Source organism: Cryptomeria japonica, chromosome 6, assembly GCF_030272615.1.
Source record: "Cryptomeria japonica chromosome 6, Sugi_1.0, whole genome shotgun sequence".
NCBI classification, from domain to species: domain Eukaryota; kingdom Viridiplantae; phylum Streptophyta; class Pinopsida; order Cupressales; family Cupressaceae; genus Cryptomeria; species Cryptomeria japonica.
In genome coordinates, this window is record NC_081410.1 from 70,580,183 (window position 1) to 70,599,627 (window position 19,445).

The window sequence follows — 19,445 nt, forward strand, 5'->3', positions numbered from 1 at the left end:
AAACCTCATGATAAGTCTCTAGAGTCATCATTTCCTAAAATACAACGATTGAGCCAAGAGAAATTCAAGAATCAAAATTCAAAATTTCAAAATTTGAAATATGACGATGAATGAATAAAGCAATAATAATTAAATCGCCATACCTCGATAGAGAGCTAACTCTAGAATGCAAAAACAAAATTTGCCTAGGCAAAATTGAGGTATAAAATAATCTTCAATATGATCTCCTCAAAATTGACTTCGCCACCTCTGGAGAGAACGTGATCTTCAATTATCGCCTTTGACGTGGTCTCAAATGGATCTTCAAGTTCGCACAAATAAATCTCCAAGTTTCGCACCTTCGACGTGGTCTTAGATGGATCCCCAAGTTCGCCTTTAGTGTGGTCTTCAAATTCGCACCACCTTTTGATAACTAATCGCCACCCTTGGATGAATGAAACTCGCACCACCTTTGGTCTTCAACGCAATTCGCACTCCACACTTCAAGCACACTTCGCACCACCTTTGCTTTCTTCAATTCGCATGAAGGAAGGTAAAATAATGTTGTAGAAATGATAGTTTTTACCCCCCTTATATAGCGCTCACATCACAATTCACCCTCAAGGCCGACTTGATAAAATAAAGTAATTTCGAACGATTTTTAAATAAAATAACAAGGCCGACTTACATGCATGAGCGTTCTTATTCGACTTTTAATTATTTAATTCATTAATTAATTAAATGCCTTTTATTTTAATTAATAAATTTCGATTTTTTAAATCAAGGCAAAATAATTAATTAATGCAAAACGCCATATTAAATGCCAATTAAATAGGACTTTAAATCTTATCGAATTTTGGCATTAAAATGAATTTAAAAAGGTTTATTTGGCGCCAAAAATTTTGAAAATGAAGTGGACATACCTCATCGCCCTGGTCCCTTGGAGAGGGACAGGAGCGATCCATTATTTTGTCTTGGTTTTGCATTTTTTTTCACGATCAACTTCTTCATTTCCACGTTCCAAATCGATCATCTGGTTGGGTTCTTCGAATTAGATTGCCTTGCATGTGCGCATAAGTGTCTTTAGATGTATCATTGCCCTTGTCCCTTGGAGAGGGACAGGAGCGATCCTAAGGTTTTTGCTTGAAATACTCCATTTTGATACGATCCTTTCCTTGTATCATCTTCCAAGTGCCATTTAAAACCTTGTGCGTCCTTGTCTTAACGTGATTTTCAAAAAATATCATGTGTTTTGCCTAACATCGCCCTTGTCCCTTGGAGAGGGACAGGAGCGATCTCCATGTCTTCACGTTCATCTTGTATCTTTGACCTTCGAACTTCCATTGTAAGGCGAATAATATCATTGCTTGTCCATTCCACGTACGTCCCAATTGCTTTTGCAAGGTACCTTTGATGTTATAAGGATCATCGCCCTTGTCCCTTGGAGAGGGACAGGAGCGATCCATGTTTTTTCTCCATTTTGAGCTCAAGTTGGTAACGTTTAACCCTGGTTCATTGTTTATTGCCTTCGAAATAACGTCCTTTACCTCGTCCATCCTCGCCTTGCCTTGACTTTGAAGGAGTATGAGTGTTTTTGATGAAATCGCTTTGGTCCTTGTCCAAAAGACAGGAGCGATATGGACTCCTTAGCTTGATTGATAATGTTTGGACGTTCAAAACTCTTGCATGTCATCCTCAAAAGACATCTTGAACCCTTTACAACCTTGTGAAGCCTTGACTCAACGTAATTCTTGCATGAATTGATCAATATACTCAATATCGCTCTGGTCCCTTCCTGAGGGACAGGAGCGAAGTTCAACATTGTGAGCTTGTTCTTGTTTATTTCAACTTACAATTATCTTCAACGCGTGTAATGACGTCCTTTCGATCCTCTTGCTAGCTTAACACTTGCTTGTCTTTTGAAATCGATGCCTTAATGGAAATATCGCTCTGGTCCCTTCCCATGGGACAGGAGCGATCTGGGGTCTTAGAGCGCAAATCCTTCCAACGTGACGACCTTGATGCTTGTGTTTGATTGAAAATGCCTTGAAACGTCCCTCGCCACCTTGTCTTGACTTGTGTCGACCTTGAACTTCGGAGGAACGACCTTGAACTTGCGTAGGAAGTATCATCACCATTGTATCGCCCTGGTCCCTTGGAGAGGGACAGGAGCGAACTTGCTCTTGTGGTCTTCATTTCACTTTGCCAGGTTCCAAGTTTATATTCAACGGACTCGTCCTTCTTCACTCTATTCGTTCATGCCTTGACATTGTTTGTAACTTTGCAAAAAAAGGCAATTATATCAAAAATCGCTCTGGTCCCTTCCTGAGGGACAGGAGCGAACTAGGCATTTAACACCGTTATGGACGTCCCAAAAATCTTCAATTTATATTCAACGCATTTATCTCATGTTTTCCCTTGTTTTTGAACGTAAACTTGCCTTGACCTTTGTCTGGATTTTGCATAATGAAGGAAATCGCTCTGGTCCCTGGGAGAGGGACGAGAGCTACAAAGTACCTCGCCCTGGTCCCTTGGAGAGGGACAGGAGCGATTTGGTCAATATAGGTCATTCTCCTTCGTTTTTGCATCTCAAATTATATTCATTTGGCAAAGCATCTTCCCTTGGACGTCCTCAAATCATTAAGTTTTCGAAATCTTGCAAGGACAAGGCGAAATTTGAATTGTAGCTCCGGTCCTTCACTGAGGGACAGGAGCGATTTTCCTCCTGGAGGCATTTCTGTGCTCATGAAAATCTTCAATTTATATTCAATGGAAAGATCTCGCCGTTCTCCATCACGTCCAACTTGAAATTTGCCTAGACTCTGCAGGGATGATGAGATATTTGAAAATGAGCTCCTGTCCTTCACTGAGGGACAGGAGCGATTTTGCTCCTACAGGCCAAAATAACAAGATTTTTCACATTTTAACACTTCACGAGGCGAAAACAAATCAATTCCAATGCCCAGGATCAAAATTCAAAAAAGTCAAAATTTGGTCAAAATATTCAATCGGACAAAAATTCACATTGACTGTCAACACTTAGACAAATTCAAGCTCTGCATTAACATTCCAATTGAAAATTAGACCATTTTGGCGAAATCATTGCATTCAAAATTTGCACTCTAGAAAAGGAAGCTCAAAAGCTCTCAAAAACGACTGGATTTTGGCTTGAAAAGGCAGAATTTAAAACCCTAAGGCTTGGCCCTAAATCCAGACAACTAACTAACTAACAAAACCCTAAAAACGAAAGCGAAAACGAGCGAAAAACAAGCAAAAAGAGGGGGTCCCCATTTGCGATGGGGCGATGTGTGAAATGGTCACAACAGGTAGGTACATCGAAGTTAGTGTCATCTTTGATGAGTCAGGTGCATTGAATCTGGACACGTTGTGGTGGACCAATCCGATTGGAGGAGTGATGACTAGGATGCCACCTTGTCTGACCCTTGTAACTTGGTAGATGTTCAATTTGATGATGCTGAGAAGCTAACTTTAATTAACTCTTCTAAAACTATTGGCTTCTTCAACGAACCCTTGCTTTAACCTCCTTTGTCTTTGATGTGCAGGATGGATGGTGTACCTTTCCTTGAAATGTTGGACTAGAAGAGGTCGTTCTTGATGATGTTGGACTGGAGGAGGTCGTTCTTGATGATGCTGGACTAGAGGAGGTCGTCCTTGATGATGCTGGACTAGAGGAGGTCGTCCTTGATCTGGCCTGGTATTCTTTCATCTGCAAGACAAACCATAAGATGATCAAGGACACATAATATATTTATTATAGCATAGCATTTTCTACCTTAAATCATCAACAAGAAGATATCAAAATGAAGTTTGCTCAAGATTCTTTCCAGGGACAGGCCCTATAAGAATTTCGCCCTGGACCCTTTGGAAGGGTCAGCAACGAAATTCTAATTTTAGCTCAAAATTTGCATTTTTAATGATCAAGAATCTTTCCAAGGTATTCCAAATAGCTTCTCTTACCCTAGTCTAGGCCTGACCTTATTCAAAATTTGGAGAAAAGGATGGTTTTAGTGTTTTTCGCTCTGGACCCTTTGGAAGGGTCAGGATCGAATTTCTCTCTATGCTTGTTTTCCCTCACTCAACTCCATTTCTTTCACTTTCTATACTTGGAATCTCATCCTTGGATCCCTTTCCCATGCTTGCAACATTTTGCTTGACCTCAAAATTACTAGAAAAGAGAATTTCGCTAGAAATCATGGCACATGACCTATAATGAATTTCACCCTGGACCCTTTGGAAGGGTCAGGAGCGAATTTCTTCCTCTAGCCCAAAATCATTATTATTGGAGACAAGTACAACAATCCATTCAAGGGCAATCTCAAGGGCTTCTACAATCTTTGTCTAGGCCTGGCTTGGCACAAATATGAAAGGAATAGATGGATTTTGGAATTTTGCTCTGGACCCTTTGGAAGGGTCAGGAGCGAAATTCTTGATTTGGCTCAATTCCTTTAAATTTGATAATCTCTGGCAATTCAAAGTCACACCTAAGGATACTCCCAATCCTATTTTACCTTGAACCACCCTAGACTTAGCATAAAATTGAGGGAAATGAGAGGTTTGGAGAATTTCGCTCTGGACCCTTTGGAAGGTTCAGGAGTGAAATCTCATTCTAGGCTTGATATTTCATTTTTTTTATTGCTTTCCATCATCCCTCAAGGCAAGAACATGTCTATCCTTCTTCCAACACGTCTTGGACATTAAGAACTTGACCTAACAAGGAAGATAATGAGGTCCATGAAGATTTTCACTCTGGACCCTTTGGAAGTGTCAGGAGCGAAAATCATGCTTTAGGCTTGATTCTTCATTTCTCCAACTCCAAACCACCTCAAGAGGCAAAGACATGCTATCTCACTTCCACCCATGCCATAAAAAACCAAGGACTTGACCTCCTCCAAGGAAAAATAGGTGTTTCTAGGAATTTCGCTCTGGACCCTTTGGAAGGGTCAGGAGCGAAATCGATATTCTTGATTGATTTCTCACCTCCTTCATCCAATCCATCTTCAAAATTGATCTAACTCAACTCTCCTCTCCACAATCAAGTCCACTTACTACCAAATTAGCTTGAAAACTTCACCTCTCAATGCCTTAGGCAAAATAAAGGGGGTAAATGAGGATTTCGCTCTAGACCCTTTGGAAGGGTCAAGAGCGAAATCCATGTTCTAAGTTGATTTCCACCATTTCTCAAGGAAAGAACACATAAATCTACCTTTCAACACGCCTTAGAAACCAACACTTGGCCAAAACTAGGAAGGAAATGAGAGCTATAGAGATTTTCGCTCTGGACCCTTTGGAAGGGTGAGGAGCGAAAATTACTTTTTAGTCTTCTTCCTCCATCCTTTCAACTTGAATCTACCTCAAAAGGGCAAGAAAACACTTCTCCTCACTCATCCAAGTTATAGAAACCCAAGTTTGACTTGATTTTGCTAGGAAAATAAGGGATCTTAGGAATTTCGCTCTGGACCCTTTGGAAGGGTCAGGAGCGAAATTCACTATTTGGCTCAATTCCTTCACTTTCAATGATTTCCTAGCACTTGAAGTCATTCCTAAGGATCTCTTTCACCTCAATTCACTTTAGTTTGCAATTGCATTGGCACAATATTGGGAAAAAGGTGGTTTTGAGAAAATTCGCTCTGGACCCTTTGGAAGGGTTAGGAGCGAATTTCTCATTCTTGACTTGATCCTCCATCTTTTCAACTCCAATCCTCTCTAGAAGGTAACTAAACATCATTCTTCACCCAAGGGACAAGGTTTGTCGTCTAAGCAAGGTCAAAAAATAGGTGTGTAAGGAATTTCGTTCTGGACCCTTTGGAAGGGTCAGGAGCGAAATTCACCTTCTTGGCTAAAATCCTTCAGTTTTCAATGCTTTCAAACATTTCCAAAGGCCAAACATGTCCATTCTTCCTTTCAAGATACCTTGCAAATCAAAATTTGGTCAAACAAGGAAGGGAATGAGGTCTAAGAAGGTTTTCGCCCTGGACCCTTTGGAAGGGTCAGTGTCATGTCCCCTCCTTGATCGTTATATATCCTAAATGAAGCAACAATTATTATTATCAATATAATAATTAACAATGAATGATTATTTGAAATTTATTTATTTATTTATTAAATATTATTATTTTAATACATATTAATATTTATTATTAATAACATTTTTGAGATATTCAAAGAAAAATAAAATAATATTATATTATAAACATAATTTATATATTATAAATTATAAACATAATTTACAATTGTAAACACAATTTATATACTTAAATAATTAATAAAATAATAAATTCTTTATTATTTAATTAATAATTTTATATTAATTAATTAGGTAAGAATAATTATTATCAATTATTAATATATTTATGATATATTATCTAATCACTAATATATTATACACTCATAGATTGAAATAAACCAATTTATTAAGAAATCGGCAAAATGCAAATAAAACCCGATTTATTAAAGAGATTTTACAAACTAATAAATGGTTAATGGAAATAAGATGTGCGATTCACTTTTAATAAGTTACACAATACCAGTCCGTGTCTACCATCCAGGAGAAGACAAGACATTAAGAGTGCAGCACTGACCAAAGCAGTGACTAAATAATATAATCGACCATACCATATACGACAATGACCGGGAGGTAGAAACTAGTTATTGGAATAACTCAAGGCCACGATACTATTAAGCACATCAGCTACTACCAGTCGATGACACATCCCTAATATGAAGATGCTTAATACTGAAGGACTATCACTTAATTAGTTATCAATTATAATATGGGAAGGTGCGATTAGCATATAAGACTAAGCATTAATAAATAGGCACTAGTCGTATCTTTTGGAGACGCAACACCTCATATTCACTATCAAGATATAAGAAGGTATTTTCAACCATGGAAGAGAGGGGGGAGATCGAAGAATAAGAGATTATGATCATATGCAGATCCATATTCATTGATAGGTAGTAAACATCTTTGTTCTTGGTGCTGTGCTTAATATGCATGCTTTATATATGAAGCCCGATAATGTTTTAATGCAAAACTTAATAGTAATACTAATATAGACTGCAATATGTATGGCAGCCATTCTTAAATTTGTATACTGTGGCAGACCAGATCTGACACATGTCAAACCTGTCTGCTCTTACAACCACTAATATAGTTAGTGCTTTTAGGCAGTGGTAGAATTAATAATTTATATAATAGGTTATTAGCTAACACATAAATTATTGGTAATATTGTTTAATTCATATATATATATATATATATATATATTCAAATTAGAATAAGGAATAATATAAGGGTTATAAATATAATTATTAATATAAATATAAATATTAATATAATAATAGATATTAATATAATATCTTTTAGAAACTGCTGTGCAGTAATACATAATAATTCATGTATCTAGTAGTTAATAAATATGCAAATGATATATAAATGAATCAGAATATAATAATTCATGTATCTAGTATTTAATAAATATGCAAATGATATATAAAAGAATCAGAATAAAATTAATTATCTAGTATGGTAAATTAGCAAGTACTTGATAGACTAAAGAAAGATAGAATAGACTTGGCTCTTAATCAAGTTGTTTAAGTCATAAGTGCATTGAAATAGATTAATTATAGGTTAAATAGACCAAACCCTAGTAGGGGACATTACAGTCAGGAGTGAAAATCTTGTTTTAGGCTAAAATCCTCCATTTTCTCCACCTCTAGTCATTTCCTTAGGCAAAAATATGTTTAACACTTCCACACATGCCTTAGAAACTAGGAAATTACTCTTGACAAGTGAGAATTTGAGGTTTATAAGGATTTTCGCTCTGGAACCTTTGGAAGGGTCAAGAGCGAAAATCTTGATTTAGGCTAATTTCCATCATTTTGTAGTCTTAAACCTTCTCTCCAAGGCAAACATGCATCCAAACCTTCTCAACTATGCCTCAAAATCCAAAACTTGGCCATATGAAAGAGCAAAATAGAAGAAAAGGTGAATTTCGCTCTGGACCCTTTGGAAGGGTCAGGAGCGAAATTCTCAATTTGAGCTAATCTTTCACTTGCTTCCTCCTTTTCATGTCTTGGACGCACTTTGCTAGGCCTCCTTCCATCCTGATCCTGCAAATCTACCCTTTAGGTTGACATTTAGCCCAAGAATTTAGTGAAAAATAGGGTTTTAGATGAATTTCGCCCTGGACCCTTTGGAAGGGTCAGGAGTGAAAATCATGTTCTAGGCTTGATTCTCCTTCAAACTTACTTGACCTTGCCTTGGACATGATCCTAGACAGATTTCCTTCCATGCCTTTTGCCAATTTTCTCAACCAGTAACTGACTTCCTCAAACTCAAACAAGACACAACCAACAAAACCAAGCCTAAGGAAGACCTTGAAAGAAACCCTAACTTGGATCATCCACTGACTCACCCTGACTTAAGCAAAGCCTGCTATCCAGTGATCCCCCTGACAACACTCATCATGCAAAGGCTAACAGACAAAACCCTAAAAGACCCAGAAAACAAACCCTAGAAAGCAAAAAGCAGGGGTCCCCATTTGCAATGGGGCGATGTGTGAATACATCACAACAATACCTTACACGAAAAGAAGAGTACAATGGAATGAAATTTGAAGAAACAATTGAGAATGTTCAAATAGAGACAAGTGGTGAGCAAGCAATCGAGGAAGAAGGTGATTCATTCCTTGAGGAATTTTTGTTCATACTACAAAAGGAGATTATTGAGAAGGAATTACAAGAAGTTTCAAGTAGCACCCTTGAAGAGGACAATCAAGTCGACATGTTGAATGAACAACTATGAATTATCACAAGTGAGCCCAAGTATGAAGAACAATTTGAGGGGGCGCTCAAAGACATCATCACTATCATGCTATTTGAGGGGGCGCTGAAAGATCTCATGGAGGAAATACAAATGGAATCACTGCCAAAATGGCAAACAAGTTATGGTGAGTGATGTGATTCATCATCAACTTCGGCCTCTCGAGACAATGCTTGAGGATGAAATACCACCAAAGATTGTATTTGATCAACTAGAGAAGATGTTTGAAGCTGAATCTATCAAGGAGTCCCTAAATTTTGAAGATATGCTTACAAAGTTTCATAAGGATGAATGGTTTATGCATAGAGATGAGTGAGATGTTATTGTGAAAGCAAAGAATGTTGAGCTATTTGAAGGAGTGCAAAGTTTATTTCGAGAGGAGCTTGCAAGCAAGGATCAACATGTTGTGGATGCTCGTGGAATGGTACATCACCAATGGCAACCTCTTGAAGCAATTGATGATCTCTCTTCTTATGACGCGAAGGTTGAGAACACGCAAGAGTTTCTATTGGAACCTAAAACATGCCAAGTCGTCTCTTTCCTTAATCCTAGTTTTGAAAGTTATCATGATTTTGATTATGGGGGTTTTGGGAAAACAACTTGCATTTGGATTGATCATGGACCTGATGAGTTGCCTCAATTGCTTATCTTGTGCGAGGAATTGATTGAATATGAGAGTGGCCTTGTGAGAACTTCTTTGAAATCAAGGACGAATTTGCAAAACTTAGAACTATAACTTTTGCCATGATGTTGTTGCACAATCTGAGAAATCATGTAAAGTCATGTATATACATCGCTTCTTTGGGTTGTGTCAAGTCTAGGATTCTTGCATATGGCTTCGAATAGGTTTTCTTTTTGCATGTTTTAGCTAAGAGATTTCGTTGAGCCTTTCTCTTTATTTGCCTTGAGTCATTTGACTCAAGAATCTTGGGTGGCTGAAGTAGTTTAGTTGTTTGCTTTCTTTAGTTCAGTTTGCTTTTGGTTTGCCTTAGTGTAGTTTTTTTTTGTGTGCTTTAGCTTAGTTTTCTTTAAGTCTTAGTTTGCTTTTGTGTTAGTTGTTTTGCTTAGTTTAGGTGTTCTAAGTGGGAGCTCTCGATTGTGAGAAAGGCGTTTGTGTTGTTTTCTCACACACTGGTACATTTTGGATCTTATGTTTAGGTCCATTTCGTAGATATCTACTTATGAAATGCTTTTGAATCCGAGGTTATTCCTCTGTAGCCTTATCATTTGGTTAGGACTTGTACTCGACCTGGAAGAGAATCACTTTTTGTGTCTTGATACCGACCTTGTTTGATTACTATATCTTTACACATCAATAAACTCCGAGTCATTATGGCTTTCCAAGCGAAGTCGTGATTAGTGAAAAATTCAAAGTCTTGCTTCAACACCACTGTAATCGTCAAACCCAAGTGAGCTTTGTTGCTTACGAGACAAAGGAATTGATAGAATATAAGAAAAGAAAGCAGTATCAAAAGAGAAAACATGAGAAGAAAAAGGAAAAAATCAAGACGTAAAAAGGAAAAATAAATGAAAATGAAATATCAAAATTGGCTATGGGAACATGTGAGTAACTCCATCGAGGCTATGGACGCTTGGTTGGCAATGGAGCAATATTCGCAAGATTACAACGATAACCTCATCGGGGCTATAGACGTTCGACTGGCAACGAGGCTCTATCCAGGATGCTTATGAAGTTTAGACAAACTACGTAGCTAATCACGATGAAACTTGGAAGTTATGATGGTCTTGTTGAGAAGGAATGAACGCAATTGCACACACGTGGGTAATCAAAGACAAAGTACCTTGATCCGGTTTGGGATTCTTCTTCCTTTTTGAGTATGTTTCCTAGTCTCTTGATAGGTCAGGTCAAATTTTCCGGAGGTTCTAAGTATGGATTCAGTCTTTATCTTTGAAGTGTTCAGGAACATTAATTCAAGGTGGCGCTAGATGTTGTGACGTCATCACACATCGAATTCCATCAAATCATTCATTCTTTTCTTGCAATCTAAGTCTTAGGATAGAATTCCTCAACCTTTTCCCTTTTGCCCTTTTTTCAACTCAAGCTAGTTTAGGATAAAAAACATCACAAGATCACATCCTTCTTGGACTCCCTCAAATCCACGACCATCCTAGAACTATTCCTTGGCACCCCCAAATGCACGACAGTTAACAAACTTTTTCCTTGACATGTTGATATCCATGGCCTAGGATGCATTTCTCCTTGGATTGAGGAAATCCACCCCTTGAGCACGAAGGGAGCAAATATGATTAATGAGGAAAAGAGGAAACATCAAGCTCATTTCTTTAACTTTGGAAATGAAGAATATTGTAATACGAAGGCAATTAAGGCAATCAACAACTTGGAGAAGTCAACAACTTGGAGAAGTCATAGGCATTGTTCCCCTCACATCTCCAGATCCATGGCTAAGGAAGGAAACTTTCTTCCCTGCCTCAAATCCCTGACCTAGGATGTATTTCTCCTTGACTTGCTAAAAGAACCACCCCTTATGGAAGTCAAATGATTGAAGATCTTGAAAGTAATAATGAGTAATCTCAATACCTTGTTAAGTAATGATGAAAATGCCTTGATGAATGAGGAAAAGATACTTTGAAGTAAATGGAGTGAAGAAATCTTGGTGTGGAAGGTGGGCGAGAAACAATGAATTTATAACTTGAAATGTTCCTTTACATGACCAAATCCCCGACCATCCTCAAGAAATTCCCTTGCAGCCTAAATCCCCGGCCATGATGAGAATTCTCCTTTGCATCTCGAAATCCACGATAATGACCATTTTTCCTTTGACCTAGCAATGGTAAGTGCAACATTCTGATATTTGATCAAGCAAAGGAATAAGTTTGATGAAGGGTGAAAGTGATTAAGGCAACCATGAGTTGAGGGAGGCAAGCAAGTTTTTCCACTTCCCCTCCAAATCAACGGCCTTCCTTGACATTTTCCACTTCCCCCTCACATCCCTGGCCTTCCTTGACATTTTCCACTTCCCCTCCAAATCCTCATCCATCATCCTTCCTGCACTAGCCTTAAATCCACGGCCAAGAAGGGATACTTCTGTCACTGCCCAAGATCCAAGACACAACTCAAGAACTGTCCTTACTTCCTCAAATCCACAGACTTCCTTGCAAAGTTCCCTCACTCCCTCAAAATCCCGGTCATCATGACATCTTTCCCTTACACCTCCAAATACATGATAGTCTTGGTGAAGTGCAGTAAGTTTGTCTACCATTTGGTAGAAACACCAATAAGATCTCTAAAAGGTGAAATCTCAGACTGAAAACCCCAATCAGACCTGAGATCAGTAAAATCAGACATGAGATCAGAACTGAGAACATCATTTCCCAATTAAAAATCAGTCATTTCCAGGTTTAAGTGAAGGTTTGAAGGCAAGATTTAGGAGAGTATGGAACACTTTATTTACATCGTTCTTGATTTATATTCGTGCTCTTTTCAGGTTTAAGTCAGAAGTAAAGCATATGAAAGGGAGCAAGTGAGGATGTTACAACAATGAAGAGGTTGAGGAGATTCAATCACATGGAGAGATCACACTTGCAACATCAAAGAAGACAACAATGCAATGAGAAAGAATTCAAGTATGACAAGAAGATCCAAAGAAGAATAAATGATGGTGAATCAAATAAATAGAACACCTCAACCTAGCAAGTGGAATACTTCAACAACAATTTTTGATGCAAGGATGGAGGACATAGGGCATTATAACACAAGGACTGCAATCACCATGAGAGAGACCCCAATAATGCAAAAGTTGCTTTACAATGAGGGATTCCACAAGGACATCAAGACATACAAAGACAAGCATGGATGGACTCTATAGTGCAATGAAGAATAGTTCAACCACATAGAAGATCAAGTTACACAAAGCGGCAAAATCAAGGACTAAGACATGAAAAGATGCTAAAGCAATCTTGAATTTCCTTTGGATATCCAAGAATCACTATCAGTACAACAAGAGAGTAATCCAGGATGAAGGCTTCAAATGAAGGAATTCAGGTCTAATGCGAGGTGAAACACACAAAGGTGAAATCCCAAGTATAAGGAAGAAGGATAAGTGAAGGTGATCAAATTAAATAAGATGATGCAATTTGGGAATATCTCCCACCATCATCACATCAGGGGCTTGGAAATGTTGAGTATTAAGAGATATTGGCCGAATCACAAATACTTGTGATGAGTTACAAGGAGTAAGCAGAGGTGGCACTTAGTCATCTTCAACCCAATCACATCATTCCAAGTTAAGGCATCCAGATTCAATGCAGTTGACTCATCCAATGAGGATAATTACCGAATGTGAAGGCACAAAGTTTGATGCACCTAACCTCATCATTCATTGGTTAACATTCAAAGGACATGTGTCCTATTTAATGTAGTTTTTATCATTGGTCAAGCATTAAATGTTATGTAATGGGTGTAACAAACCCTAATTAGGGTTTATATCTTTCAATCTTGGCCGTTGATGGGGTTTTGATCTTGGCCATTCAATTGTATTGAGAACACTATATAAGGCTTTCTCTCCTCATTTGTATAGGTTAATAGTTAGTAAGGAGATAGCAAATAGCTAGAGTAGAGTAGGAGGAGAAGGCATAAATTGTTGCCAAGCTTGTAAATAAACATCCTTTTCATTGAATTCATGGTGGATAGTGGTCTTTCCTTTACATATTGCATGGTTTCTTGTTATATCCTCATGTTAGATGAAGTTCATTGATTGTGATGGAGTAATGTGTGGATGTTGATAATTCCTTTGGTTCATACTATTTGTGGTTGGATGATTTTCAGTTACAGTTCATAGTTAGCTTGAACATTATAATGTGCTAAGTTCAATCGTGGATATGTTTATTCAAGTTGCACCAGTGTATTGGGTATTTGGGTGAAGGATTCATGATATCATTTACCTTGGAAGATTGCATTGATTTTGTGTAGTTGTTGGCAAGATGGCAAAGCAAAGCTCGGTTTAAGGAATGCGTCCATCCAAGCATGATCCGGTGTTATCATTGATCTGAGGAGTAGTGTAGTCTCTCTAAACCCTCATCCTTTTATCTTTTTTTCAAGCAAATTTGAGATTCCACGTTCCAACAAGTTCCAAGTAAAATGTAAGTCCCCTTGCGATTCCAGAAAAATCACATCAACACACTTGAGTCTATCCACAATATAAAGTCAAGACTTGACTATTAGAACCTTGGAGTTGTCTCATTTGACCATACATTTTAGCATTCGAGAAGTATTTGTTCAGGAGAGGATAGAATACTTAGTATTTTATTCTGTGTTGCATGGTGTCATAAAAAACACATCATCACTAAGGATAAGTGAATGATTTTCATATCACTTATGCACATCAACACCATGAGCAATGAGCATAAAGTAATTGAAGTTAATCTTTAAATTCAGTTTAATCCAATTATGCATAATAACTTGCAATCAACAAAATCCAAATGGTATGAACATGTAGGCTTCACCATGAATGAACAAGAAGATCTTTCATTCAATTAATCAACATCATATAAACACATCCAAACTATGAGAAGTAGAAACCATGCAACATGTCGAAACAACATACAAAATCCCCCATATCTTCAATGAAAATAGTATGTTTATTCCTTCAAGCCTTGGCAACAATTTCTTGTCTTCTCCTACTCTATTGCTAACTCTAATTGCTCTTGTTACTCACTATTAACTATTAACTATTAACTCTTTACAAATGAGAAGGCAATGCCTTATGTATACATCCCAATTACAATGAAGGGCCCAGATTGACTTGGAATCAATGGCTGAAATTACATGATGAAACCCTAATTAGGATTAGTTATAACTAATTCCCTTCGACCAATGGGAAAATTACAATATTTTGGACATGTCCTTTTAATGCGAACCAATGAGAAAATTGGTTAGGTACATAGAACAATATTTGATGAAGCGACACATGTCACTTGCTTTCTCCTTGCTGAATCGAGTTCATTGAATATGGACTTGTTGATGTGGCACACCTTGATGGGTTGATGAAGGTGAGTTGGTCCTTGCATGCCTTGTAGACTTTACACTTCATCATGAGCAATATCTCTTGATACTTACCCTTGTGCAATTGCTTGATGTGATGGAACATATTCCCAAATTGCATCATCTTCTAGCTTTGATTAACTCTTTTGAAACTATCATTCATTCTTGATCACATTTGCCTTTCATTCTCATGTTTGGGAGTCCTTGTGATGAATTTTTATATTCAATCTTGAATCTTTCATCTTCATGATGTCAATGCTTTATTATCTTGTGCATGATGTACTTGACCAAGATTATGTCGTTGTTGTACGGACCTTGATTCTTGGATTTCTGAAGGATATTCAAGATTGTTGCAACGTTTCCTCATCATTATTGTGATGTATTGAATATATAGAACTCTTCATTGCTTTGTGGAACAAGCTTGCACTATTAATACCCTTTGCTCATCTTCTTGCACATATGAGTGTGGTCTCTTATTGGTGATGATTTCCTCCTCATTTGCCATCATTACTTGTAAAATTCAACCTCCTCCTTGTCTTAAAGCCTAACCTCTTTCTTGGTTTGTGAAGTCTTGATGTTCATCCTTTGCAAGCCTACTTGAACGTTTATCTTAGCCACATTTCCTTGACTAGGGCGGAAGTGCAAGACAGTGGTGGAATAGCACCCTCCTTGGTGGAAATTGCATGATGAAAGTGGAGCAGTGCCTTCCTTGGGTGGGATTGTAGAACCTTCTTGCAATAGCACTCCTGTTCTTGATGTTGCACTATTGAATCATCCTCTTGCATATGCAAATGTTATCCTTGTGAAGCCTTCTCCAAGTTGCATATTTGAAATTATGATGTTTTCTCTCCTTGATCTCGAAATTGGAAAGTGAATCTTATCTCGAATATATCGATCTTCCCTCTTGATGTCTGAAATTCTTGTCATTACTGAATGTGTCGAACATGCCTTTGTTGTTTGTCCTCCATCCTTACGCACCATGCACTTCATTTCTGGCCCCAAACCTGAAAAAGAACATAATTGGAATCAAAACCCCAGAAATGATAAGAAAATTCCACAAAATTTACGCTTCCTACATTCTTTCAAATCTGGAAATGAACTTTCTGCTTATGAAACTTGTTTGTAATCAGGCTTGATTCAAAATGTTGACTGAGGTCTGCCTCTAATATTCGCATTTGCTCTGATGTTAAAATAGAGAATTTGATCCTAGCTTTATTCCTCAAAATTTTGAATTCACAACCCTTTATTAGGCAGACCTAATAAAGGGCAACCCTCTTTAGATTGGCTAGGTCTGATTTTATCATTGATTTTGCCCTTTAATTTCATATTTCCTCCAACAAACGAGCTGACTTAGGGCTTTATAGCTCAAGGTGGGTTAAAGAGGTCTTGAAGGACATATTTGGGCCCAATTAAGGGCACTTTATGGATTGAGATGGGCGGTATTTACATGTACCCATGGATGAAAGCAAGTCAGCCTGACTACATTTGATTTTGTTTGCTTCTGTCTACAAGGTCAAGTTGGCTGAGCTCACTTATGCATACATCCTTTGAAGGGTATAAGTATAGGTCAAGTGCTCAAATGTCACCACAATTCATCCTTTCCTTCAAACCTTGATTAGGTCTGCTCTGAGCTATAGGACTGTGCCTGATTTTAGGTGTGATTTTTTTAGGTTTGAATGTCTGATCTTATCCTTTCTAGTTCAATTTTCATCTGATTTTTGAGCGGAATTCAGAGGGTTAAGTACATAAGTTTGAAATTCTCATCACGTGTATCCATTGCTTGCTAGGTTGGGTTTAAGGCATGTGTATGCACAATTTGAAGTGGGCGGATATGGGGTGGGTACATGCACAAAAGCCCTTGGGCGGATTTTGAACGTCTTGGTGCACAAAATTGAGCGTATTTTACACTTGTGCATGCCCAAAAGTGCATGTGGTGGGTTAGAAGGGGCCTATCTGATGTACAAAATATGCTGAGCGGTTTGAGACCTCTGCTTGCCAAGTTGAGTGCGAAGCGCAACTTAGGGATGTGTGTATGCTGATTTGTCCTAGAGTGCATTTAGGGGGTGTGCTTGCATTGGTGAAGTAGAGCGCATTTGAAGTAGGTGCTTGCACAAAATAATGTGAGTGCATATTGCAAGTGTGCATGCATGAATGTAGGTTGAGGCCCCCCTTAAACAGCACTTCAACGATTCTGGATTTGCATCTTGAGGTTTTTCACCTATGCCATGTGTTGTTTGCAAGATAAGGTTGGGATTTTGGGGTTAGTAATGCATGAAAGGCCTAGGGGGAGATTCACTATGGTATATGCACTCAAGGGTCGGACTTAAGTCATGGTTGTGGAATGAACATCAAAGGGCGGGAATCCACCAACGTCATGCGTAAGCATTCAAAGCAAGGTTGGAATTTCAGTTAGGTTGTGTACTGAAAGGTATAGAAAAGTTGGAAATCCATGATGGCTATGCACTACACTGAAGGGTGGAACTTCAGAGTGTTGTAAAATTGGGCGAAAATGCAAGGAAACCTTGCAATTCCACCCCCAAAATAACCAGAGCACCTCCATTTCTCTAACTCTTAATCTTTCATTTTGACAACTTTTCAACATTTTTTACACTTGGACAATTTTGCAACATTTTTTACAATATTGACAACATTGACAACTTATAGCACTTTTGACAAATTTTGCAACATTCACAATATACCCTTCAATCCTCAGTCTTGACACTTGATCATGGACCTTGAACATGAAACATGACTTCTTGACTTGATCTATTCAATTCCAAGGGCAAGGTGTTGCACTCTAAGTCAAAGCAAAAAGAACCAAGGTAGAAAGCAAAAAAGTGGGGGTCCCCATTTACAATGGTGTGATTTGTGAAAATGTCACAACAGGACTCAACACCATACAGATATGGTGAATCGCGGTATTTGTTTATTATATCAAATGTTTCTATGTTTTTGTAATTTAGCTGGGGTCATTGGAAATTTCCAATGAAAATAATTGCATTATTTAAGGCACAATAAAAATGCCATCTATAATTTATGATATAAATGCTAAAGTGTACCATGTTTTCATTTGCACATTTGAACACAATTTGGCATCTGGCTGTTAACGTTCTGCATGTCAAAGATAATATTAAAAAATGTTAACAGTCTCATATATATTTGGTTTTATTTCTCTTGAAGTTACTTTAAGTTGGTGTCCACTCTTTTTCAAATTTTTCTTCTCAGGTTTTGACCCCATAAATGTAGATATGTAGAATTTTTGTTATTATTGTGTTTAATTTAAACCTTGTCATATTTATTACTATTATTGACTTGTTTGTGTGTGTAATAATAACTGGTATTATAACAGGTGGGGGATCAAAGTAGGGGATATCTGTTGGAGCTTATGTTGACAAAGTTGCGGTATGCAACAGGGGAAGGTGATTGGGGAAACTCTAATGTTGAGAGTCCTGGAAATAGCAGTGGAAAAACTGATCCTAATCTTGGAATTCAAATTGTTGGTATGAGTGCTACAATGCCAAATGTACAAGCTGTTTCTAACTGGCTTCAGGTGTGTTTAAGTTTTGTCTCATAAGCCTGTGTGGTATTAAGTTTAAACTTTAATAAAAAAATATAAAGCTTGGATTAGAATTATATAATGTGAACAGATATTTAATTTCTGTTATAACGGGGTGTGATAAGAATAGATAAATGGGAAGCACTTATAGACTAGTGAGCTATGGATTATTAGTTAGTTTCATGCACACTGACCTCCATCATCTGATTCTCTAAGTACATTGTTTGGGCTTCTCAATGTAATAATATAGGCTGCCTTATATGAGACTGAGTTTCGGCCAGTTCCTCTGGATGAATTCATAAAGGTTGGAAATACAGTTTATAACAAGAAAATGGAAGTTGTACGGGCAATTCCCAAGGGTTCTGATCTTGGGGGGAAAGATCCAGATCACGTTGTTGAGTTATGCAATGAGGTTCAAAACTATCACCCCTTCTGCTATATGTTGTCTAGTTATTACTATCACTATATCTGTTTTTCTTTTTTGAATAATTTTTGCTGAATACCTCAGTATCTCTTTTATGCATTTATATTTCACAGGTTGTTCAATCTGGCCATTCTGTGCTTGTGTTTTGTTCTAGTCGCAAAGCATGTGAAACAACTGCCAGACATATTGCAAAGTTCATTAAAGAATTTTCTTGTAGTAAAATGGGGACAAATTGTCAATTTAAGGATGGATCAGCTGCTGTTGAAGAGTTACGGAAGTGTCCTGCAGGGCTGGATGCTACACTTGCCGAAACTGTCCCATCTGGAGTGGCTTATCATCATGCAGGCCTTACGGTAGGGAGGGCCTGATTTTCTCTTACTTGCCTGCTTCTAATTCTAATATAACATGTCAGATTTATGTCAAAACTGTGATCCATGAAGGAGAGTTCTGCCTGGAAATCCACATTGGTTTTAATTTTTTATAGCTCTTTTAATCAAAATTTCTGACTAGCATCATATATGGAAAAGGCACATGACTGATTCAAAAGTATAATAGTCTGCATGAACCAATATTGTGATTGCAAGTCTTCTCTTTGATTGTTGTTTCTTCTTGGTAAAAG

General features: G+C 37.7%; 1 protein-coding gene across 6 annotated transcripts in view; it reads left to right on the plus strand.

Annotated features, from left to right (window-relative positions):
* Window positions 1-19,445, plus strand: part of LOC131064206 (helicase and polymerase-containing protein TEBICHI) — a 156,577-nt gene that overhangs the window by 64,658 nt on the left and 72,474 nt on the right. For all 6 annotated transcript variants that reach the window (XR_009358149.1, XR_009358150.1, XR_009358148.1 and 3 more), the window contains exons 9-11: window positions 18,196-18,396; window positions 18,653-18,814; window positions 18,940-19,179. Coding sequence is in view for 3 of the 6 variants with exons in the window: in XM_059207156.1 (XP_059063139.1) it covers window positions 18,196-18,396; window positions 18,653-18,814; window positions 18,940-19,179 (603 nt within the window). In the remaining 3 variants the exon portion in view is untranslated. The remainder of the gene's footprint in view (window positions 1-18,195; window positions 18,397-18,652; window positions 18,815-18,939; window positions 19,180-19,445) is intronic.